The sequence below is a fragment of the Ptychodera flava genome, unplaced genomic scaffold, assembly GCF_041260155.1.
Source record: "Ptychodera flava strain L36383 unplaced genomic scaffold, AS_Pfla_20210202 Scaffold_32__1_contigs__length_2955704_pilon, whole genome shotgun sequence".
NCBI lineage: Eukaryota > Metazoa > Hemichordata > Enteropneusta > Ptychoderidae > Ptychodera > Ptychodera flava.
Genome location: NW_027248354.1, coordinates 2071586 through 2097854, shown reverse-complemented (window position 1 = coordinate 2097854; position 26269 = coordinate 2071586). Strand labels below are relative to the sequence as shown.

Here is a 26269-nt window from a genome sequence, read left to right as displayed (position 1 = left end):
TAGTTTCAAATTTTAATTATAGAAGGTTGCAATAAGCTCTCGCTTCTTCGCCCCCCCCCACCCTCATTTCAGTTTCGTTCAAAATACCAACGAATATCACGAGTACCATGTAGAGCACATGTGGTTACGATTTCTCGAACTCAGCTGGTTTATCGCCCCCGGGTTTTCACGTTTCGGGATGTGAACGAAACGTATATATAAAGGCATGGTCTCGATGGTTTGACAAATGTCACACGGACAAAAACAGTCCCTCTACGGTCATGTAATAGTGTGATGTCATTGCCAGAATAACTAGCTATGGGGCAACGGTCAACGGCGAAAAGAAAGTCACGAGGTCAACCTGGAAAAGATTGACACATTTAGCTGTGACATTTCCAGAGCAGGGACAACGAAACAACCGATGTAAATGTAGTATTCAAAGCCATTTTTATTCAAATTGACACGTCCCTTCGCAACTGTTCATTCGCCATGATTTCGCTGAATTTGGCTGGCAGTGCAATACTTGTCCCAACACGCCCACTCCTTTCAAGGACGCTCGCTGCAAAATTATTCCAAACAGCACCAAAACCCATCATTCGTCCAACTGCGAACGGCCACATTTTCCTCCCCCCATATTTGTTTTATTGTCCTCAAATTTGGCAAGGCAACGAAAATGACCCAATCCTACTCCCACGCAGATCGCTTGGTAATTTCAAAATTTTGATGATAAATACCAACCACCCTGAACCATATACATTCAAGGGGCTAACGTGTGTCCTTCTTTGTGTCCCTCTTTGATAGACCGTTTTATAATGCACGCATGATTTGAAGATGAGACCCTATGATCTTGTCATCAGGTCGCAGCGTAAGTTGTTGGCAAACCGAAAGGCAATTTTCTCCATTCGATCAGCCGTTTCCGACGTATTTTCTCACTATGGATTTCAATGATATATGTGTACCAATTGTCGTCATTTCGGGTAAGGAGCACAACTTTGTCATTTACTAGCTGATATTGCTACATTGTTCGAAAATCCGACAACAACTCTGTTTTCGAATTTAATTTTTTGTCGTCATCAAGTTCACCGGCATCCGTGAAGGTTGAACTTTTTTTGACAATATTACACTACATTGTTACACTTGAAACGCTGTCGGTACGAAGAAGGTAAAAAAAAAATTCAACTCATTTTATCTTGAAGATATCTATGAGTAAACACAAGAACTCTCCTAATATTATTATGATAGACTACTAACGTCCATCTTTTCGTCGGAACTTCATTTGGAAGCAATGTTTGTACACAGTTATGACTTTTCACCATCGGGGGGGAGAGAGAGAGAGAGAGAGAGAGAGAGAGAGAGAGAGAGAGAGAGAGAGAGAGAGAGAGAGAGAGAGAGAGAGAGGAGGATGGCGAGGGCGTGAGCCTCGGGGAGGAGTTACTTACTTCAGTTGTGTAACTCATGACAAATATAATGTAACAGGGCGTGCCTGACTTGTTCGACCTTTACAGCATGGCCCATGGACGAAAATAAATCAGAAACAAACAACACTTCAATAATCTTAAGAAAATCTCATTGTTTCTCACCAATATTTTTGGCCTTCCCTGGCTGCCCGAGTCACGCTGAATGCGAAGATAAGAATTACGGTGAAGACAAATCTTGAAGTTTATAGTTACAAAATCTCGTCTCCTCGATCTTTGCTAAAAACAGATTTGTCTAATACTTCGCACATGTATCAATACTTTAGCGGTGTTTGATTTGATTTGTGGCTTCATTGGCCAAAAGTAACCGGAATGTAAATAAAAGAAGACAGGCCGTCTCATGTCTGTTTGAATATTGCTACTGGAATAAAATCAGTGAGACTGTTGCAAAAGTTCGTGTGACATCCAAAATGTGCTCTTTTTTCGGCAAATGGGATCTACACTAAATTATCACAGCATTGTCTTTTTCAAACGAAAGCTCATAAATTGAACACCTGACGCATTGATGTGCAGTGATCGCTTCAGGGACGAGCACGTCGAATGCACGCAACTTCAAAGAAATTTACTGAAGACTTGCTCAAAATGAATGCGAATAGGCGGATCGAAATATTGCCCGCTGTTTAAACGGTTATTTTTATAGACTACCAGGAACATATTTGAAGTCGATGATAGCAAAAAAAAAATAAAAATTTTTGCATTTGATATGCAAGGTGAACAGATGATTTCTCTCCAGCTGATACGCAATAAGAGATAAGCCAAGCATATGACGTTTACACTGATTAGTGGAGTAACAATAGTCACGTGTGTTGTGTCCCTTGTCATGCACGTCTGACACAAAGCCATGTGCCCGTATGAGCCTTATCTGCTGTCCCGTTCGTAGGTGTAGACAGGCTGACCACGCATGCGTGGTTGCTGGTCACTATAAGTCCCAGGCAGTGACAGTGTACGTTGCTGTCGTACATATACTGCAATTGAAACGAGAAATTTGGTACCGTATTAGGAAAGCATAGCTTTACTGTTATCAAACAAATCTCGGCTCTGTTTTCGTATGGAGGTTTGAGGTGTACGCAGAGTGCCGGAGAGCACTGTACTTTTGTACGTATAATAATTAACGAAATAAATAACCCGTAAGACGAGCCTTGTGGGACAAGGCAGTTCAATCTATGACACCATGAATTTTTTTTCCGTCGCTATGGAACGAATGTCGACAAAACTACACGCGGTAGCTCAATTCGTATAAACGCATAATTGATTTGACCATGGGTTGAAAGACTATGTTGATATCACAATAGCAGCAGTAAATTTCCTCAACACAATCATCGACACAATCGACGACAGCTATTACACATTGTGAACTTTGGACTCCGTCCGACATACTGAGATGTTGACATTGCTAGGGCGGTCAACAGAAGGCTGGTAGAATTAGCTTCTAAAACATATAATGTGTGTACATTTGCCAAGCTTTAAAAGCATATAAGGCCTGAGTAATGTAAATATGTTTTTATGTAACTTCGGCCGTTAAAAAACTTGACTGAAAGAAAAACTATTTTACCATTTTACCACTAAAGTAAAACGATACGGCTCGAATAATTGACAATATACAAATTGCACGAGGTAAAGCAGCGTTTCCTGACAGTCAGTCGTATATCTAAATGGCGGGCAGTGATAAGGTCACACCCAACTTGTCGACTTGCGTAATGTCGAAAATATAAGATCCTTACATTCTGGTGGAACGTGATTTCTATGAATTACCGATTGTTCCAAGTATTGCCTTGCCGCGACGAATGGCGCTGTGTATTTATTGGACCTTTGTTTGCAGTGGAACGCATATGACATGGTTACGTAGGCCATGCTACTATCGACACTTCGATCTACCGTACAGTAGCTGCACGACCAACACTCCATCGGAATGAAAGCCAAATTTGCTATTCATCATGAAGTAGGGATGGATTGTTGGCTTTCTCTTTATCAACAAATCGCGTGGGAACTTTCATATTGATAAATCTTAGGATATCGTCGAATTTTTAATGGAATCGGACAATTGTTAACTTAAATGGCGATTATTATCATATGGCTGATTTGCTGTGGTCAATTTTGGAAGAGAGTATCACTTAAAATATAAAACATGTGTGACGATTTGACGCTTGTGTCGGATATTTATATCGAATCAAATATCACTCGCTCATAAACTTGTCGGCAGCAAACCACACTGCTCGTACAAGTGACAAAAAACCGTTCGTGAGCGATTTCTTGTCGACCAGGAGGGCATTGTTGGCACTTTTTGGCGGGAAAGAGCAAGTGGTCGATATTTCCTCAGGGGCTGAGAGGAAATTTCTCTACTTTCGAGGGCATTTATGGTGGGGCGACATGAGACCAGGGAACACGACTTTATAGCCATTATTGTTTGCAATGTACAGGGAAACTGGCAAAAATAAGAAAAGAAGGCGTTTTAACTTGGGTGAAGACAGTTTGGATTTTGGAGTATGCGGGTGATGGCGATGGAAGTGAAGAACACTTATGGTCTGTACACATATTTGACCGAGTCCTTAAATATAAAAGTTGCCTCCGTAATTTCCAAAATGACATATTCACAGGAAAAAAGTCGCTATCCGTGCTTTATTGTCCCAAAAGCTGCTCGTTTGCTTTAGTACGATGTATACTTTCAGTGAACTGCTATCTGAATCGTATCAGATTTAGAGATTGCAAAGATGCTATTGGTAAACTTCGAAACCAGCCAAACGACCTCGAAACTATCTAAAAACCAAGTAAATTAGTAAAAACCAAGTAAATTATAAACTAGCATAAACCACCCATTTCAAGAAGTAAACCACCTGAAACAAGCACAATAGGTACACAGGGCAAAATCTAGTTCCAATCTCACACAGAAACCAGCAGAAACCACCAAGCAAGATTGATCATGGCAAAAATCCTATATATGGCATCAACAAGTTAAGGGGCCCCACTTATCTCATTCAAATACAAGATACTGTTCATTAGGGATTGGTCAGTTTCTTCAGTCTGGGGGTTTCAGGTTTCTGACTTAGAATTAGCTTTCTTTATATATTCTCCTAAATATGCAGTTCCCTATAGAATGGAGAGTAGATGATTGTCGTGCTTGATTAGGCAAGTATACAATTTTTTTATCAGGAAATACTGAAAATTACTCATTTAGTAATGATAGTCAATATACTTGGCATACATACATAATCAAATGATAAAATATTTTTTAAAACTGTGCCACTTCATAATGTATTGTATTCTTTTCTTATATTTCTGTATCCTTTCATAGCTGCATTAAATGCTTTTGTACATTTCCCGAAAATTGAGTAGCCTCTCCTTCTTCCTCTCCACATTTTGAGCAACTCCCTTGTAGCTTTAAAATTTTTGAGTTGCCTCCCCCTCAGATTCCTCTGACCCCCAGGCCGTAGATAATGACGTCTCCCTCACAGCTGATGTTTCTCGCCATTGCTAATTAGTTCCATGCACAAAACAGCAAAACCATAAATATACTTGCAAAATACACAAAATACACAAAACTTAAACAACTAACATATGAAAGATGTGTGGAGTAGCTTTCCCTTTATTCCATTTGGACGCATGTTTGCTGTCAGAGGAAGACATGTTGCATGAATTTTGTTTATGATAACAGGTGTGCATGCCACACAATCAGCTAGTATATTTACAGAACAAATATCAGCAAAATACGCTCTCAAGACAACAGTATGTTTTTTCAGACATTGACATTGTGTTCCAGCTTTATGAAAATCGAAAACTACGATAGTAGATTTGCTTTCAGCTGCATAGGATATTGTAATACAACATTAGTTTGATCGAAAATGTATTAGAAGAATGTGCATCACAAAACCGAGAAGTACTAAATACCTGTATGTCCTTATAATTACAGTTGCACAGATTGATGATTTGACAATGATTACATCATGACCAGGGACTTCCAAAGACCTCAAGAAACTCAAAGTTAAAGTAGAATTGGTCCCTTCAACTTAGTACCGTATGGAACAGACAATATGTCTACTTGCCTTGAGTGGAATCTTGCTTGGTGGTTTCTGCTGGTTTCTGTATGAGAATGGAACTAGATTTTGCCCTTGTGTACCTATTGTGCTTATTTTAGGTGGTTTACATCTTGAAATTGGTGGTTTAACTAGTTTATGCTGGTTTACTTGGTTTTTGAGATAGTTTCGAGGTCGTTCAGCTGGTATCGAACTTTACAAATAGCCATTGCAAAGATGTAAGTGCTGTAACAGAGCATAACGAAACTTGAGAAATTTTAAAAGAGGTCGCTACATGCCACATCGGATTATCGACAGATATTGCAGGTAACAATGCACTGTGCGTGCGGCATATGGGGAACTCAAACGTCCTATCAACTGTCTTATTCAAGAGAAACAAATCAAAACCACAAAATGTACTTGTTTATGTTTTTGGAAAAGAAAGTGCAGATATCATCAAGTATCTAGGCCTTATATTGGACTACAAGTATGGTCACTGGTGCCAAGGACTTCACAAGGGTGAGACATGTTCAAGTTTCAGTTTTATCCAGACATGGAGGCGGGCGTCTTCCATGCTGTTCCCAGAAAAAAACAAAACAAATTAAAGTGTCTTTCTAACGAATGAAAAGAACTTGTATAAAATAATCATATGCTGTGGCTCGATATCATCTTCAAAGTTCTTGGAACAAAAAGACAAAAAACAGAGTTAAATGTGATAGTCAAGGCTGACTACAGCACGTCGACGAGCATAAGGTCTGCAACCAAACAGATGATGTACTTGAACTTGAAGAGTCTCGTGAGGTACTATGCGCCTCTGAGGTGAAAGACTTAAATTTTTGCTCAAAATTTCTTCAAGAAATCTTTCACTTTCAAAATCAAGGATACAAATCGGGGGCCATCTTGCACATTTTTTGTACTAAAGCAACAAAGCGGCATTACCAAAAACACTCACGATAATTGAAGTTCGAAATAGCCACCATAGCCGTGTTACCTCCATGAAGAAAAACAAAATTTTCGTTTTAAAATAAATTAAAACTAGACTGTGAAGGTTTTTTTCACTCGAAGGGCTTGAAAATGACCGCCTACAAGTGGTAGATGTGAAAATGATAAATTGAAGTTGGAGAGTCCAAATGTCTATCGCCGAGGCGCATTCTGCCTGTTGAACACAAGGACGACACGACTCGACGTCCAGCGGAGAAAATTGCTGTGGAAGGCCGATTTTGACAACATCAAGTCACGTAAAATCATGTCGCAAACAGCAGGGTAGGCACCGGCAACAGAACTTTCCAAAATATTTTGGGAAGCGATGATATCTTGTCGAGTCGGTGGGCACTCTTTGTACCGGCGACCCGCGAACTGAAAATCGAGCATTCCTTTTCGACGGAGGAACATCTTTTTTTTCTTTCAGCAAGAAAGTAATAAATTGTACGTGTTGTTACCAAGCAAAGTACCCGTAATATTAAAACTCTCATCAGCAAAGAGACGACGTCCTAGGCTTGGCTCTTTGCCAGTGCCGAAAGCGTGTCATTTTTCGTTCAGTAATGGTCGGCGAATGGGAGAGGAGGGCAAAGTCGCTAGTCAGGAGGGAATAACAAGTGATAGGGGCATTTTCCCCCAAAGAGGACAATCATTAAAGGATGTTATTTTCCCTTAGAATTGAATTTGATCGAAGTGGTTTGGAGGTTTGGAGTGCAAGAGTCTACATACATTGGAAACACTTTTGGATCATACAGTTTCTCAAAATTGCCTATTTGGCTGCCCCTCAAATAAACAACATGTCCCTTTTAGAAGAGTGCGTTGAAATTCACTTGTGAAGGCTAGCTATTAAAAGGGACATTAAATCATTATTGGTCCATGCCACCCTGTACATACGTACGTAGCAAGGCAAAAGTCAACCGTCAAAGTTTGAACCTGACATTCATCTGAAATCTTAGTAGTAGGTCATGGATCTTAAAATACGGTATTGCGAGTGAGGCCAAGATCGCAGGGGGTTAACATAATTGTAAAAAGATGTTGGGTATTTTAACCAGTTTAAGGGTCACTTTATCCTATAGGCAGTGACCAGTGATACACGACCAATTCTTGCCACTAAAAAGCCTTACGCATCTGTCGGAATGGTAGTTAGTCTAGAGACACAAGACGAACAGCGGTATTTTTGGCAAACTGACCCAATGCCAACACATGGCATACTCTGCATAATCGCGCTTAAGTCCCATAAAATGTTGGCAAATATGTGTTCAATGAATTTATGAAGGAACTACAAACATGGAAAAGAACGCAGACCAGATCGCCTATCTAGCCGCCGCAGCTCATTACATAACTGCTGATCCGTAATTTTGTCCACCGTTCGAAATATGCACGGTTTTTGCTCTTCAACTTGATTCTCTTATTCGGGGAATATAATCGAATTTGCGTGCCTATTAGACTCTTATTCTTGGGTAATATGCGATATTGCTTCATCGTAATTTCACTGGAATGCCAGCTTGTTTTTTGATCAAGGTATATTTAATGTGCTGTCAGTCCAAGTCAACGGGTATGATTTCTTCCAGATGGTTGCTTCAATTATATGTTGCATGTCAATCAATATACCATGGCATTTTTTTAAATTCACGACTTCTTGTCTTCACTTTAGTAAAGGTCGAGTTCAACTGTCGATGTGTTTCAAAGAAACAACTTTGTGAAAATCAATATTTCTATTATAGGATGGACTCGGTCGAAAGGGTACGGGTGGAAATATCGAAAGATAAAAACGTAATCAGTCAATCGCATAAGGCTGCGTTCACAAAAAACGGTTAGGGGGGCTGGAGGAATTCAGGGGGGGATTCCAAAATTTTTGGGGTAGTAGAGGGGGGAGACTTGAAAATGTTGCTCTACCTATAGGGGGGACTTGAAAATTTTTTGTTCCCTTTTGTGTTTTACATTTGCCAATTCCAAGCTTTTGTAGATAATTCAATGAAAAATGAATACCATTTTTAATGTCATCAAAATGTTTTAATGTTAGAAATAATTTACAAAATTTAGAACTATTTTGTCACATTTCATGACTTTTATCTCGAAAAAATCTAAATGTGTGATTTGTCGTAAAAAAACAAACGAGCCTCGTAACAGGGCAGAAGTTGCAACTGTTAATGGTTTCTGCAATATTTCTATGCAATATAACAACTACAGTTTCTTGCTATCTCCCTACAGCATGCTCAAACATACAATATTTAGTTTGTCGACAAAGCCTGTATATATAAATATAAATATGTATTTAGTGATAATTTAATTGGAGTCCAGACTGACAGTCAGTTGTCAGTGATACAAATGCATGGTACACATACATAGGCTGTGATAGCAAGCTGAATACTAGACATTTCAACAGGCTGTAGGGAGTAGAACTAGAACAAATTTGTAAAACTGAACAAAATATTGCCAAAATTATCAAAGTTAATACAGCTACTGCCTACGGATAGTGTCACTATCATTAAAGCTCTGCTCCTGCAGTTTCACTGTCACTGCATACCTGATCAGTGACAGAGATAGCTCTGACTCTGATGTACATGGTAGTTGAAGAAGAATTTGGGTCAAATGATGCTCATGACAGTGAAACATAATTGTACACAAGATCAGGCCAGAGAGCAACACATGCAAGAACACATAGTAATGTTTGAATTCTAGCATATAAGAATAAATAAATATTACAGAAAAAGATAGGGTCACCATGCTTGGTTTTCTAAATTTTCATATATTCTTGTTATAAAATGATACAGATGTAAAACTTTGAACAGTAAAGACTAAAAGTAAAAATATTTGACCAAATGGAATTATTTATTTTTTAACCAAATTTGAAATTATTACACCTAAAAATTTCAGAGATTAAAACATTTATTTGGTGGAACATTTTAACCTTCCAGTATTGTCAATTTAGAGTAGCATCTAATTCATAGATGTCTTGTAGTTTTGGAAAAAATTTTTGGTAGGTCACTGTGCAATATGGCAATTAGCCAGAATTCACAATTTGCCTACTCTCTCATGATTGTCATTTTGTGTGCTCCTCAGCAGGAGCAATTGACCTGGCCAGAGTTGGATTAACTCAAGTTGGCTTTTAGACCAATAAATCTAAAAAAATCACTGATGCATTTAAAGAACTTGCCTTGGGAATATGACTATACAAAGTACTAATACGGGTAGTGTTGAACACCTGTGAGCAGAACGGCGCAATATGTTTATTTTTTCTGCGCTCACATCCTTTACAAATATGCGGGCCTGTGATAGTTGGGGGGGGGGCTTGAAAAAATTTGACCATATAGAGGGGGGGGGCATTTGAAAATTTTTGGGGTACTTAGGGGGGGATCTGAAAAAAATAAGATTTCAATCGAAATTCCTCCAGCCCCCCCCCCCCCCTAATCGTTATTTGTGAATCGCAGCATAACATGAAGCCGTATACTCGGTCCTGTATACCGCAGTGACGTTATACAGAACCATATAGTGGCTTGGTAATGGGAGGGCGAAGGTTCTCGATACAGCAAATTATCTTGTCTGTATGCTGTTCTCGCAAGGACTTTGGCATATAGCCTTCCACAATCGACTGTGCACATACTTACTGAGCGGGTAGATGTGTGAGAATATTGTTGATAAATATTACGCTGCACCGGTGACATTGAGTTAAAAAATTACTGTGCACATACAGACGGCTGAAGTTTGTCTTAAAATCAAAGCGTCTTTACTAACAAAATAACGTCGTTGGCTCCCACCATCTTACCTGGGAGTATCTCAAGAAGATATTAAAGCTAATATTTGATTAATAAACCGGCCAAAGACGAGTTGGTCGTTGACCCGTCAACCAGTGAGTGGGATGTCACGTTTTCTTGCACACGCAGCAGGGGCTACCACGTGAATTCGCCAGACCCCTAATTTGATCCCTCACCAGCCTTGAGAGTGTCAGTGCGTCGAGACGACACGCATCGGTCAACAGCCCCGGCAGTAGTGGTACAGAGCAACATCCTCTATACCGTGGAAGAACATATCTCAGCGGCCGAAGATGGAGAACCGTATTCTATGTTTGCTACTTCTGAGCGTTGCCTTCGCGGTACGACCTGGAGGTAAGTCGGCTACGCCCTGTACTAAAGGTAGAGCGTTCAATAAGTTTTCAATAGTTTAGTAACAATGTGTAAACTGTAAATTGTTGCGTTAGGCAGCGACAGGATTCGTCAATGAAGTGTATAAGATGATCATACACTTCCAACTTTGGCATAAAATTATCGTTTAGTGAACTTGTCGTCATTTAGCTGAATGTAATGAATTGTTCGCAGCCATATGGAGTCAAAAAGATAAAATGACTTCTATAAAATTTACCAGGGTCGGGAGGCACGGTCCCCGCCCCTCTCGACTGGCATGGCAGTTGTTCATGCTTCATGGAATATATGAAACGTTTGTTAACCTCATAGATAGAAGCCATTACGTCCCCAACAAAATTAAAGTAATTGAGATCGCACGCTGCATATTCCAAACTTTCCTTCGACTTTGTCCAGTCTTGGCGTTGCATAGCACGGCATCGTATAGAACTGCGATAAAGCTAGAATGCTCAAAATCTATGTAGCTCGCATATCGCCTTTGTCATTCGAATAAAAAGAAACTAAACGCATCATACAACGAGTTGTACCCCCAAGTAAATACACCTGATTGAATCTCTCTTTAATCTTAGAATGATCTAGCAAAATCTATGTAGCTCGCATATCGCCTTTGTCATTCGAATAAAAAGAAACTAAACGCATCATACAACGAGTTGTACTCACGGTTAATGATGATGCCTGATTTACGGAGAGATATTAAAACAAAGAGTGGAAACCAGCGATCTCCCTTGGCTGTTCCAAGTATTCCCCAGCACTCCAAAGTAAATACACCTGATTGAATCTCTCTTTAATCTTAGAACGATCTCTCACCCCGTCTGCCAGTGTCTTACTTTTCTTGTCTCGTTCCTCCACTGTGACTCTCTTGTAGACTAAACATGTCTTCTCGACTCCAGTGAAAAACTGCAGGCGCTTGCGTTGCAAGGCGTATCACTGGTATTCCCAAGACAGGTGCACACTGTGCTCCTTATCGGTCAATCTTTCAGTTCGACTATTTGGTTCACTATGTACCGATAGATATATTCACGGCAGCCCTCAGCTGATCACACAGAAGTTTAAAATCAAAAACTCCGGCTAACAATAACACCTACAGTCAACTGTTTCTTTTATTTTTATATTTGTATTATCAAGACAATGCTTTACCGATTTCGCCCAGTATGTAATGTGACGGAAAGCTATAGTAGTCTCGATTTCACAGGCGAGCTGTCGGAAACCTTGGTTTCTTCATGGATAAACACTCGCAACTGTAATTCTATCGCTGCCTTAGTTGATAAGAAAACTATGCGATCTTGATTTCCAATCCAAAGTCCATGCATAAATCAAATGACGTCACACACTTGAGGGTTATGGGTTACGTAATGTTTAATATCGTACACCCTTCTGAGTCCATACCAGACTGCGACTTTTCATGTATCAGATAGCCCATTAAGGGTATTTCACACTCAGGGTATGCTGATCCATTAGTACGGTAATTTTCGCCGCAAAATTGCACCTGATTTTCACGAAGCAGTGCCTCTTTCAATCACGGTCCCTACACAAATAGGAATGAACGTCTTTTAATATGCCAGCGTGTAATTGAATAACTGAAGTGGCTATGAAGTCGCCATGCAAATATTTGGTGGTTTTCCTATTCAAAAAAAATCATAATTTTTATGAAAGATCGCAATCGAGCTAAAAATTCTCTGAGCAAATGGTGATTTGATTTCCTGGCGTCTCAGCACACAAGTGAAAGTTTTTTGTAATTTCGAGGGATCGGCTTCAAGGTTGATGATCTCGCGCATGCGCAATAGAGTTCCTCAGCTGAAGCTTTCACTCACCTGACTAAAGTTACAGGTGTAAAACTGCAGCAGCAATTGTTTGCTTACAAATTAGGACGAACGACATGACCATGTTTGCTTAGTGAAAGTCTTTTCGTTCGCTAAATTAGAGGCGCGCGAGTTTCATGACACATTCTCAGGAGCCTTGGCGTTATGACCGTCCGATAGTATGCTACACGCAATTGCAGTTTTTGCCAATGACGTTTGAGCGTTATGTCTTGACGCGCTATATAGCATACTACCGAATCAAAATTGAAAAAAGCTAGACCACTTGCGTCGACAAATGTCAGTATATACTGGGAAACCGTTCATGCAATTTTACTATGATCGACAAGCACATTTTCCCGGTTTCTGAACTTGCTGCCCTCGGCGTCAGAGTGTGTCACTGTCAACATAATGTGACGCACTCGGTGCTGCTTGGCAGTCTATCACTTCTGTAGTACCACCGTTCCCAACGTGAAACGTTCAAATTCTTATCGATTCTCTTTAGTCATTCATGTTTGTCGAATGACCGTAGCGATGCAAATGATATGCTATCTCAGTATGGGATTATCTGAGATATCCAGACTCGTAGAATTTCCCAATCAGTATGTAACTCCCAGATGCAAACTAGAATATGTGATAAAGCGCTTTGCAGTGAAATAAATGTCGACAGCCGACCACGCCCTGCTATGAATCATCGTAAACAAACAAAACAGAACGAACAAGATGCTAAATGATCTCGTCGACTGATATTGTTGTATATCACAAGCCACGAACGAGGATGAAGTTCAAAGGTCCTCGTTTCGTCATAGTTGTTATATTCCTTGTGTCCTGTATTTCATGTATTTCTTATGTATTAAACACCGTTGCTCGTCGTGTGCCATGCATGTTCAAGTGTGCAGCCAACTCATCATTTTCTTTTATATTAGAAAGATAAAATCAAATGAAAAATTATAGTGTAAATGAGAACAATTTCACCCAAATGAGTGACAACTGGAAAAAACTTCCCCATTTACGACATTGCTCCAGACGATGACGTGTTCAATTTTGCTGATCAGTGTCGCTGGATTGGAGCAAAGCGTTTCTTTGTTGTTCATAATGACGTCGCTGCACCTCCGCGAACCCCGCATACAACATCGACAATCAACTAAATGTAGGATTTGTTATGCATTGTATTCCAACTAAACAGAGAATCCTCCGTCAAATATCGCTAATTGAAGTCAAGTTTTCAACTCTAATGCAACGTAAAAACGTTGACATTGCCCGCTTTTCTGCAAAGATATGGGGTACGTGGGGTGTATGCCTAGCATAAAAAAACCTTTCAGCCCGATCCATACAAATCTTAATTAGATAATTTTATTTATATTTATAGTAGCGTCTTCATTACTTGATGTGTGATAGAAAGTTTATTAAATAAAAAAATTACTAATAATATCTAATTTTTCAGGTTCTTTTGTTGTTTTGATTGTTGTTTTAGCTACTATAGACTATAGTCTATAGCAGCTATTGGGATGGGTATCCGTCCGGCATCCATCGTACGTCTGTATGTATGTCCGTCCACTCGAATATCTTGAGAATCACATTACTTACAGATTTGATATTTGTTGTGCAGAAGCAAACTATAATAATGAGAAACCACTTTTTAATTTAATTTTCGATATTGTTGTAAATATGCAAATTAGCACAAAAAGGCGTTTTTGGTAAAAAATTTTCTTCTTCATAACCGCTGGTCAAAGGTTTTGATATTTGGAATACTTTGGTATATTTTGTATAGGGATGAACTTCTATAGATTTATTTGAAATTGTGATGAAATATGCAAATCTATATTTCTTAAGGAATTGTTTTTGTCAGTTTGGCCTAAAATTTATTTCATCAAAACCGCTTGTCTTACAGCTTTGATATTTGGTATATAGGTTCATAGAGATGATCAAAATATGATATATTCAAATGGCGAAATCTACAATTTTTTATTTTGGGCATTTTTTTTCATTTATAGTTAAAAAATTAATTGTTTCTCAAAAGGTATACATTTTCCTACAGATTAACTAAATATGATATATTGAAATTATAATGAAATCTACAATTTTGTAATTTTGTCGCAATTTTTGCCATTTTTGGTCAAAAAAATATTTTCTCAAACTACCTTTGATATTTGATATACAGGTTCCAAGGCGATATATTGAAATTTGATGAACTCTTCAATTTCTGTATTTCTTGGTTAATTTTTGCCATTTTTGGTCAAAATCTTTGTTTCTCAAATGTTACTCATCTGATAGCTTTGATATTTGGTATACAAGTTCCTAGGGTTCATCTTAGTGTAAGATATTGAAATTATGATGAAATCTTCAATTTAATATTATTGCAGCTAATTTTGTCATTTTTGGTCAGGCCATCCTGAAATGAGCTAGCTATAAAAAGATATCCACCTACGTCATCAACACATGTGCCACAAAAAAGTTATTCTCTACATAAAATAAAAGAGCACTGTCGACTGGGTCGTTTGTTTTTTAAAAACCGCTGGTCAGACAGCTGTAATATTTTGGTATACAGGTCTTTAAGATGACCTTAGTGTTATTATTTCATACAGTCAGGAAATACTCATTATTTTTGTATCCAAGTCTATAGTAGCTTCAGGGACATTGGCCCTATGTTCTTTAAACTTAATTAAAGGGCAGTGGTCGTCGCGCTGCGCGTGCGCGATTTTATTGTTGAGAAACATAATTTTTTGTAAACATAAGTCTTCTCAACTTCAATCGGAGTGAAATGGGAGCAGTCCCTCACTTTGTTAACGCCTTTGTAAGACTCAACATCATGCAATAGTAAAATGTTAAGATCGGAAACGAACTTCAGTGGTGTATTTCTATTTTGAGCTCATGTGAGGCTACAAACATTGAGGCACTACACTCGGCACATTATGTCGTTGAGTTACTGCAGGCCGTCACAGTGAACAAATGGGTTTGATCACGCGCAGTCACGCTGGTTGTACACTATACTACGTACAGTACAGTAAAATGCATCACTTAAATGATTAACATTGTATGTATGTATGTATATATACAGGGCTATATCACCTAAGCCATGTTCTATCACTTTTTGTTCTATATCACGTGAGTGAGGCTCAGCCAATCACAGTACCTGAATTATACATGAGGTGTAATAATTAAATAATAACACACGCCAGCAAGGGCAAGATCACGATTTGTTGCCCGCCCAAGGGATGGTGATCATGACGATAATATTGATGATGCCCAAGCCCAAGGCGAGGGTATCATCAATATTACCGTCATAAGCAGCAGCACGATGGCAGGCAACAAATCTTGGTCTTGCCCTTGCTAGCATGTGTTATTAATTTTATTACACAGAACAAACACTGTTGTTTTCGAAACTTTGCTTAGAATGCAGTCATGTGTCGATCGAGACTCGCCACAGAGAAGCGTTCTATTTGTTGCTCGATCGTAATGCTACATGGAGTTGAAGGTCAACTTAAATTAACGTCTATAAAAACAAAGACAGTGTTGTTATAGCTTTTCTCGTTTAATGTATTAAATGTCCTCTACTTCAGGTCCAGCTGATTTCTTGTACCTTTTCAAAAGCCATTGCTTTCCAGAATATTCCAAGCAAATGTACGTGATGATGTGGTACGCGCAGAAAGGACGCGCGGTATTCCAGAACGTGGCAGCGGGCTATATCAGTGCACGCGACAGGGCTATATCAGCGCACGCGAGAGGGCTATATCACCTTAGCCATGTTCTATCACTTTTTGTTCTATATCACGTGAGTGAGGCTCAGCCAATCACAGTACCGGGAAAATACGTGAGGTATAATAACACTTTCACGTGAGTGAGGCACAGCCAATCACCGTACGTGGATAACACGTGAGGTGTAATAAAATTATTTGCAATGATATTTGCATCTTGTTTCCATCACCTACAGATGCTCAAGATCCATTCACGGAACGCCCTGAGGAGACAGTGGTGTTTGTCAACGATTCAGCCCAACTCAACTGCTCCTTTGTGACCCTGCCAAGTTTCGTAGTTTGGCAGAAAGGGTCGGAGGGCATCGCTGTGAATCGCGATGTAAACAACGACCTGGAAGACAGCTACGAAGTAACAGGCGATGACTCCATGAACCAGTTTCATCTCAGGGTCATTGAGGCGGCAGTCGATCTGTCCGGTACCTACACATGCAGCGATTTCAGTGACTCGTCCATCAGAGCCAGCGCCGATCTGATCGTTATTGGTGAGTACAAGAATACATCATTATTATGGCGTTGTCACATCGTTTAGCCAGCGCCAAACACTAACACGACGGCAGTTGACAGAGATAGATAGATAATATAAGTCACATTGTGGTTGCTTGGGTCGTTGCTTGGAGACCACAGTAGTTTTTGCTAGGAGTCGAATTTTCTTCACACTTCAACTTAAAGATGTTTTTTGATCTATTATATCAATCATCGTTCTCAGTTTTTTAAAGCTTGTATATACCCTAATACTTTACGTATTCTACAAGGAAGGGATAAGACATATGTTCAAAATAATGAAATTATCACGATTTTAAATTTGTCCTTTATATATCATCAGAGATATTTCTTTTGTAGTACAGTTATGTAATGTAAAACAATTACAGAGATAATCTGTCTGTTTATCTATCCATCTATCCATCTATCTATCCATCTATCTATCTATCTATCTATCTATCTATCTATCTATCTATCTATCTATCTATCTATCTATCTATCTATCTATCTATCTATCTATCTATCTATCTATCTATCTAGTATCTATCTATATCTATCTATCTATCTATCTATCTATCTATCTATCTATCTATCTATCTATCTATCTATCTATCTATCTATCTATCTATCTATCTATCTATCTATGCATCTATGCATCTATGTATCTATTTATGTATCTATCTATGTATCAATCTGTCTAAAATATTTTGCTCATTTTTTTAGCTCATAGTTGGTATGTATATAGATACCAAAAAGAGCTTATGTGGTTAGTCGGTTGCGTCTGTATGTCTGTATGTCTGTATGTGGGTATGTATGTGCGGATGTATGTCCGTCACACGCAAAAACTCCCAGACCGCCAAAGCTACAATCTCAGTGTTTGGTGTACAGGTAGATGCAGGGGTTGAGATGTGACGTTGTTCAAATGAACACGTCAGTGTCAAAAATGTGCAAATGAGGTAAGAAAAGGGAAATTCTGCAAATGTGTAGGAGTGGTGGCACGCCGGTGACTGAAGCAGGCTACTCAACTGACTTAAGTCATATCCTGTCATTGTTTATGAACTGTTACATATTAGCAGACCTGCTCAAACTAAGAGGGACTAGCTGTTTCTGCTATGCATGTTGCCAAAATTTACCTCCAGTACCTAAAGTTTATTTACTTTTGTCATTCTTATTTTTCTGGTTTAAATATTTCTTGTTGTTTTTCTGGTTGTACTGTGCAGAAATCTTTGTCATAATATCAACGTAGAATTTTCCTGCACTGAACAGATAGAAACAACATTTATTGTTAATCTTTGGTACCCGTGATACTGGTATGTACCAATTCTGATCAAATTTGAGCGACATTGCGTATCATTGCGGTATTTTTCTTATTCCATGCAGACGGGGCACCAGAATGCAGCATACATCCGGGTTACACCGCCGTAGAAAACGAAGAAATTACACTTGTATGCATGTCCTCTTCAGTCGTTGACCTGGCTTGGTTGAAGGACGGTGTTGAAGTTCAAAGGGTAAGGGGAATGACACACAACCTGACAACGACGCTGAACAAAACCGACAACGGTACAAGATTTAACTGCAGGATCGTGCACCCCAAGCTGTCCGACGAACAATCGTCGCAGTTATCCTGCGAAGAAGACATCGCCGTTGTTGTTCAATGTAAGTCGTCTCGTTCTCATATCAATACCCATCATGCATCAAAAATTAATCAATACGTTTCCTATGCATCGTGAGCAAAATTTGGAAACGTTTTCTTGATATCCTAGCCCTAACACCAACCCTACTCTATCTGGCATGTCCCAGCGATATCAAGGAAATGAACTGCGAGAAGTGTACGCAGTGCCAGTAAACAAATTTATTTGTCACAATCAAGTGATATTTTAACGGAGAAACCAAATATTCGATTTTAAATCCATTTGCAATCATTTCTTAATAAAGCTGACATCCGGCTACCGCTATCGCCAGCAACTGTTTTTCAACGTAGGCAGGTAATGTGCATGACACGTCTTCTGGTGTTTGAAGTTTGAAATCATAAATGTCAGCGCCTACTCTTTATTCGCGCTCTACTGTTTTTGATTTCCCCCAATGCAATGGCCGTGAACAAGGAAAAGCGAAACCAGTCCTTAAGGCCGAATAACAGCCACCCGTGCTGTGCCGTCTCGTAGTTTCTAATTTTAGAGCCGAGTAGATTAGAAACAATCATGCGAAGTATTTACCATCGAAGGACTCGTCCATGTTTCGTATTTCTCGTTTGATTGATGTTTGGGAAATGTGACAGAAAGGGGCACCCAAAAAATGAGTTTTGTAGAAAATGTGACAGTATGTACTTTCTACGTAAATATACAATTGAAAGTATTTTTGTACAAATTCAAACTCCAAAGGTGAAATGATAGCTGCTTCTAACTGCAGTCATACAACGATTCCGGAAAAACAGACAAACAGGAAACAAGCGTTCCACTTCCCTTGTTCCCACCAGAAAATCTCTCCACTTTGCTCCGGTCAGAACAAAAGATCCCCGATGTGTCCTTGACTTAGAACCTCCAAGTTGCGCTTGCCAAATATATAGAACTATCACTAAGATGAGGATTGTAACTGCACTGCCTTTTCCGAGTGTCAATCTCAGGGTCATCTCTTTGTCACAATACGATGCTTTTACCGAACCCAACGAAACAAACCCAATGCTGCACTCAGCAGTAAAATTAAATTTCCAATTCCGCTTGAACACCGCCTTCAAGTTTCACAGGAACGGTTGTTGACTGCCGCCCCCAGAAAGACTGCTCGAAACGAAAACGATTTTCCACCCCGTTCATTGCCCTATTTTATAGTACTTTTTTGGTTTTTCGTATTCTGGTCGCGTTGTGTCGGTCTTGGTGGATGTTCTCTCAAACCGTGAATAGATATCCTGCCTTAAGATAGTACGGTATGCACCTTGAAAGGGAAAGACTCAAACTTTTTCTAAAACTTTCCTAAATGAAACTTTCAACCATTCTCACACCAAATCAACAATAAAATCGGCGGTTACCGTGCAAAGTTTGGAACTAGCGAAACAAAATGCCCAACATTTTGCGATATGTGATATTCAAAATGGTCGCCACCCCTGTGTTAACTCTATGGGGAAAATTATATTTTCGGTGAAAGTTTTTCGTTCTCCAACAAGAGCTCTAAATTGACACTGATTCACAAGTTACAGATCAGGTTTTGTAGAAATTTTAGAGTTGGAATATCCGACTACACTTAACGTTACGCAATGTAATATATTCTACATTCTTGACCCAAACTTTAGCTTTAATCTTTCTTACTGTCAGTAATAAAACTTCAGATCATTGTCATTGTCACGGTGAAGAATTTGAAATGTTTCGATAGATGTGTTGATTCTGGCTATCGTGGTAATCCTGCCTGTTTCAGACAATTGTCAATTCAGGTAGACAAGTTTTGAAGTCCATATTGAAACATCACTGACTGAATCTACACTAGCACTCTGAATAATTATTAGTATAATCAGGGGCCATGAACTCGACTGGCCTATTTGACTAGTTTCATGGCTCCCACCAGATTATACAATACTGCAATGTTCTTACTTTTATTGACTTTGTATAACATCCGAAATACACCTTTTCTTTTCATTTTCATTATTGTGTATACTGTGAGGCATCTTGTGAAATAAAGCATTCATACATTCATTCTTGTATAAAAAAAAAATTAGCCCAAAGTTGTACCGATATATGCAATTCAAAATAATGTCTAGCCCTTTGTCTACTCTATTGAAGTAAACTCATTTTTTTAAAGAAAAAAGGCGAATAAAAACTTCACAAACTCCGCACACTGGCACTTCGAAATGTGTCCTCTAGAGCGACAGCTAGGACGACATAATATTGTAAAGATTTGAAAGAAAGATCACATATCTGCCACTCAGGTGCATTTTACGTCAAACTTATTATACCATCGTTTAATTCAGTTGGCCAACATGGGTTTTCAGGTCTTCAGACGGTAGTCAGGTCTGGCAATTTGTGATTGTGATAAAAATCATAGGGCGGATTTTTTTTTCAAAAACAAATGGTGGAAATTGAGGTAACAATATGAGTTAGCAAAATATGAATATACGAAAAGTTAGAGGGCCTCTCATCTTCCTCGACAGATGATTAAAATGAAAAGGGTGAATAATTGTAAGAAATTCTCAAAGGGCAAAACTTACGTTCAACATGTTTCAATCATGAGACGAGTTGACCTTGGCGTTCACTGATTTCACCCTATTGTTTACGACGAGCAGATTTGGACGACGTGGTGATTGTAGAGGATGAAGGTAGCAACGGCAGAGTTGTCGAAGCGGGCTCTTACCATGCAACGTGCACCGCCGATGGTTATCCGACACCCGTCATCAGCTGGATGCATCCCGATGGTAGCACAGAAGCGGGCAATGAGTTGCACGTTCACGACGCTACGAGGAGTGATGCTGGCAACCACACCTGCCACGCCGTTAGTCAAGTGTGGGACGGCAGCAGTATAAGCAAGACCGGTAGTATCTCCCTGGACGTGCAATGTAAGTTTGATTTTGAGACGTCTGCTCTGAATGTCCTGTCACAAATCGAGGTTACAGAGCGCCCAAAAGAGACTTTATTTCGCAAATTGTTGAACAAATAGTGATGATGTAAATGTTTGAAACATATCTATTGAAATAACAGGAAAATTCATGAATGTAGTTTCAATTTCTCACAACGTCATTCGACTTCCATATATTTGCCATCAATTTGTGTTTGCCCAACCGTATAGTTTATTGATAGTAAACATTATTTATTAGTCTTCATTTGATTTGTATTTTACAGACAAACCTGCGCTCACGACCGAAGTTTATGGTACCGCCAAACATTCTGGCGATAGTGTTGTGGTGCTAGAGGGCGCGCCACTTTCGGTTGCCTGCATGGTTGCCGAGGCCAATCCAGCCGTCGACGTCATAGAGTGGAGCGATGTCAGTGCCAACGTTGATGGCGCCTGGTTGAACTTCACAGAGATCAGTCGTGATCATGGCGGAGACTACACATGCGAGGCAAACAATACATTCTGGGACTCATCGGTTGGTTCTGCCGATGTCACCATCAATATCGACGTGCAATGTAGGTAAATGGTCAAAAATAAAGGTGGAGGGGGTGGGTGTGAGGATAGCTGTAATCGGTGATACTATTTTCAATATCGTGTGTTCTTCTATTAATAACAAGTTGAAATGCAAGATACAGACTTAACACGTTGATGCATTGTGTTCTTTACGAATATTCCTGTCGTCAAATTATATCTAGCCCGAAATAAAGTTCACTTTTCAACAAAACATACCAACACGATTGGAACTGGGGATAATTAGATGGTAAAGTAATGTCGATTTAATCTGCAATAATGTAAGCTCATCTGCTTTTCTTTTTAAGTTACACACTTGTTTTAGGATTAATTTGTATTATTATACACCTGCGTCTGTAACCTATGGAGTTTCGTCGTACAGTAAGTTTCGGTATCAGGAGACGCGGAGTCTAATAACTGTAGAGGTTATTGGACGCTATATGACCTTTGACCTCAACACACCTTTACGTCAACATGGTGAAAAACAGGGAATATTTTACATTTTTTACAAGAATATATACTTCTTAGCGTTCAGTACTTCACAAATTAAATCATGGTCAGTCCAAAACCTGTAAGTTCGATTGAAATTTTGATGCTTAAGGTAGAACGCACCTCGGGGACAGACATTCGGACTCTCAAACTTTTACAGTTCTCTTCTGATATACCACATGTGGGGGTTCATTTTAAACCTCTGGTGAAAGAAAACTTTTTACCGGCTTAGTTTTTTGAAATTCGAAAATTTTTATTTTTCGCCATAGAGTTAACACAGGGATGCGGCCATTTTGAATTCTAATATCGGTAAATCTTGGGTTATTTCTTTCTCTAGTACCAAAAATTGCACGGTGACCCCCTATTTTTAATCTTGATTTTGAAAAAGAATGATTGAAAGATTCCTTGAGGAAAGTTCGAGCGAAAGTTTAAGTCTTTCACTTTCGAGGTGCATATTACCTTAAGTACAATTTCTACTTGACAACAATGTCCACCGCGCAGCGCGGGTTGAAATTTCGTTCTGTGCGCTTGGACGCGCTCAACGCGCGCGTCCCCACCCTGCTCGAGATGATCGCTCAGTACAGTGCGTAACGGGCATCCGAAAGACGCTTCAATTTCGACTTTTTCCGATAAAGTTAGACTAGAAAGATGAATAATAATAAGGTTATTTGCAAAATATCGGGATTTATGTCCTCGTACATCATACGCTTCGGTGTTGTCCGAGACGCTACGCGTCTTGGACAATACCTCCGCTGCACGATGAACTCGGACATAAATCCCGGTATTTTGGTAATAACCTTATAACATCGCAACATTCACCTATATGGCAGTTAACACTTTTGAGAAATTTGAAAAATGTAAAGATTCAATTATCCCAAATTAGTTCCAATCGTGTTTACCATAGGATATCGTTGCAGTCCCGTGGTGACAAGTCCAACAATTGGACTTGCGACGCAATTTATTTTTTGGTGGGGGAGGGGGGCAGGAACTTCGCTTTTCAAAAAAAACCTACACTATATGAGGCTTCAAAGAGAACAAAAGTTTGTCTACTTCCATAGCTGGTTCAAATTTCGATGGTATCTGTGTGGGATACAAACAGACACCGGCGGTCATCATGATGATGATTGTGTCAAAATTTGAATAAAGAGACGTTAGGAAGCAGAGAATGAATGCTCCCTCCCTAATGTATACATTTTGTTTTACTTTTGCAGTTACTTGTGAATGATAAAAACTACACTGCATATTTTTTACAGAATTTAGAAATTCTAGACCGCATGCATGCATGCATGTCACGATCGTGTCACAGTTTGAAGTAAATCTGATTTGATTAACGAGTTCGGAGGCTGATCTTTTTTTGCCTTTAAAAACAGTTACACCTGAAGTCAACATCGCCGACAAGAGCAATAACATCACCATAGAGGGCCAGTCTTACACGCAGAGCTGTTCCGCCGATGGCAACCCGAGCCCCGACGTTTATTGGCAGAGCTTCGACGGTATGGTGCAGAACGGCAACAACCTGCAGATATCAAGTATTTCCCGAACTCAGCAAGGGTTATATACATGCTACGCAAACAACACTCTCTGGGACGGATCAGCGGCTATTGGAAATGACTCAGTCATGGTAACGGTGCAGTGTAAGTGAGAATAGCCTTAACCTTTCGCGATTATCATCACAGTCGTTTAATTTTCTGGCTTTGCTCTTCACGATTCACTCATTTCTCTCCCTCCTGTGTTGATTTTTCTATGCCCTGCATTCTCATACCACCGATTTACACATGACTATCGCCATATCGTTGCCTCCATTCTGTTTGTCATTATGACGTTGCAACATCATTACTTTCACTGATTACGTTACATCCTAATATTCAGACCCGTTGTGTGTATGAGTGTGTGTGTGTCATTTTTTTGATTGGATATATGATCACTCTTTCCTTACCATCATGTTTATCATCATCATCATCACCATGATTGTCACGGTCACCATTACCATCAACATCATCACCATATCATCATCATCATCATCATCATCATCATCATCATCATCATCATCATCATCATAACGAACAACAGCAGCAGCAGCAGCAACAGCAGCAGCAGCAACAACAACAACAACAACAACAACAACAGCAACAATAATAATAATAATAATAATAATAATGGAAAGTGAAGCAGTAGCAAGAAAGAAAACAACGACAACAAAACGGTTGTCATTCGTCCGGTCAATCCGTCTCACCGAGTCCACTTTCAACTCTTCTGTCTCACTATTTCCTTTTTTATATATTATCTTTCACTGTCTCACAAATTGAATCATACTTAAACATTTAAAAAAAACTTTCCAATACTTTCCGCAGAGAGAGAGAGAGAGAGGAGAGAGGAGAGAGAGAGGAGAGAGAGGAGAGAGAGAGAGAGAGAGAGAGAGAGAGAGGGGGCGGTGTATCGACACAGACCTGTCCTCAGCGAATGAACACCCTTTCTATAAGAAATAACACCCATCCAGTCCACTTTTCTCTGTATATTACTTACCATCAGATCCCCCTACGATAACGACACTGCCCCAGCGGCCATTAAAGAAGGCGCAAACGTTACACTGAATTGCACCGTGGTGGAAGCCAATCCGATGATGGTCAACTTCATATGGGTACTCAATGACGGCACGACCTTCACAGAACCAGTCGTGTCCTTGGCTGGCGTCACCAGAGAGTTCACGGGCATACACACGTGTACCGGTACCAACACATTTTACGATAACACACAGGGAACGGATAGCGCTGACCTTGATCTTGACGTCCAGTGTAAGTGAGATAGCAAATTATCATATCCACGTTTTTAGCCAAGGTTGATCACCCACAATGCCATGGCAGGGCTCCTTTCGATTTAAATGATAGAAATGACCTATCTTTGAATTATTGGTGAGAATTGAAAACATTGACTGGTGTACAATAATTTTGTCATTCAAACAGCTCAGTCATCTTGGTCTGTACGGTGACAGGTCACTTTCGTTTATTACAATTACAGATGGCCCCGAAATATCCTTCGATCAGCCTGAAGTAGTCTGCAAAGAAGGCGAATCGGTCAGCTTGCAGTGTACCGTCGACGCCAACCCTGCACCCTACGATGTACACTGGATGAGCGGCGGTCAGAGAATTTACGATGGTACGACTTACTCACTCCCAAGTGCCGATCGCAGTGACGGAGTAACACTCGTGTGCATGGCTCATAATAGATTCTATGACAACTCCACGGCAATGGGTCAGGAAATTCTTGACTTGGTTGTCCAACGTAAGTATTTTCAAATAGCAAACCCGCACCGTATTATTACGGCAGTGTGTAAAGCGTTTAGTCTATACGAGCATATTAGGCGGAAAGGTCAATAACGGTAGTTGCGAATTTAATTCAGAATCATGAACGTAGCGGTGTATTGCAAAGTCGACAATCGCACGCTGAGTTAGTGTAAATTAATTTGATTATTTTGGATTGTATGGATCCTACACTAAATCTGACCCCATTTTTATTATTCTGTCAAGAGTTTTCTGCTTTTTGGACATCAGGAGCTAGTATATGCTCTCCTTGTTACTACTAGTTAGATAAGTAATATATTTTGCATCTTTTGAAGCATCGCAGTTGCATATGTATATGTATCGGTCACAGAAATCTGCAAAGCTTCGGTGAGAATGTTGATGCCGACAAATTGATAAAAATATTGAAGTCAAAAAGCAAACAAACAATCAAACAAATAAACAAACAAACAAACAAACAAAAGAACGAACGAACTAGCACAGAAACCTAAGAAACGATTACATGATCGGTCAAGTACGAACACACGAATCAGATTGTGTAATATATCCAAATATGTTCTCGTCACTGTACTTTAATAAAGCGATATTTCACTGCCGAAGCAAATATTTAGAGTAATATTTCTAATCGCCGCTTCATCTTGATTAAAAAGTAAAGTCGCCGGATATGATAACAGTTACCATGGGAATGTAATTTCTGACAGCCAGTCTTAAACAGAAGTGCATCAGATAGATTTACATTCGAATTCAGTAATGATCGTGACTTGACATTGACATG

General features: G+C 39.5%; 2 protein-coding genes across 3 annotated transcripts in view; both read left to right on the top strand.

The window, feature by feature from the left end:
• The first annotated feature begins 10484 nt into the window (after nt 1-10484).
• Nucleotides 10485-23840, top strand: LOC139127457 (cell adhesion molecule 2-like). The gene is made up of 6 exons (XM_070693379.1): nt 10485-10545; nt 16306-16611; nt 17990-18265; nt 20874-21143; nt 21427-21714; nt 23569-23840. The coding sequence occupies exons 1-6, from the start codon at nt 10485-10487 to the stop codon at nt 23838-23840; spliced, it is 1473 nt and encodes a 490-aa protein (XP_070549480.1).
• LOC139127500 (basement membrane-specific heparan sulfate proteoglycan core protein-like) overlaps nt 23648-26269 on the top strand; it is a 17388-nt gene continuing 14766 nt past the window's right edge. For both annotated transcript variants that reach the window (XM_070693415.1, XM_070693414.1), the window contains exons 1-3: nt 23648-23832; nt 24728-24990; nt 25214-25477. In XM_070693415.1, coding sequence (XP_070549516.1) covers nt 24816-24990; nt 25214-25477 — 439 coding nt within the window. In that variant the 5' untranslated portion in view covers nt 23648-23832; nt 24728-24815. The remainder of the gene's footprint in view (nt 23833-24727; nt 24991-25213; nt 25478-26269) is intronic.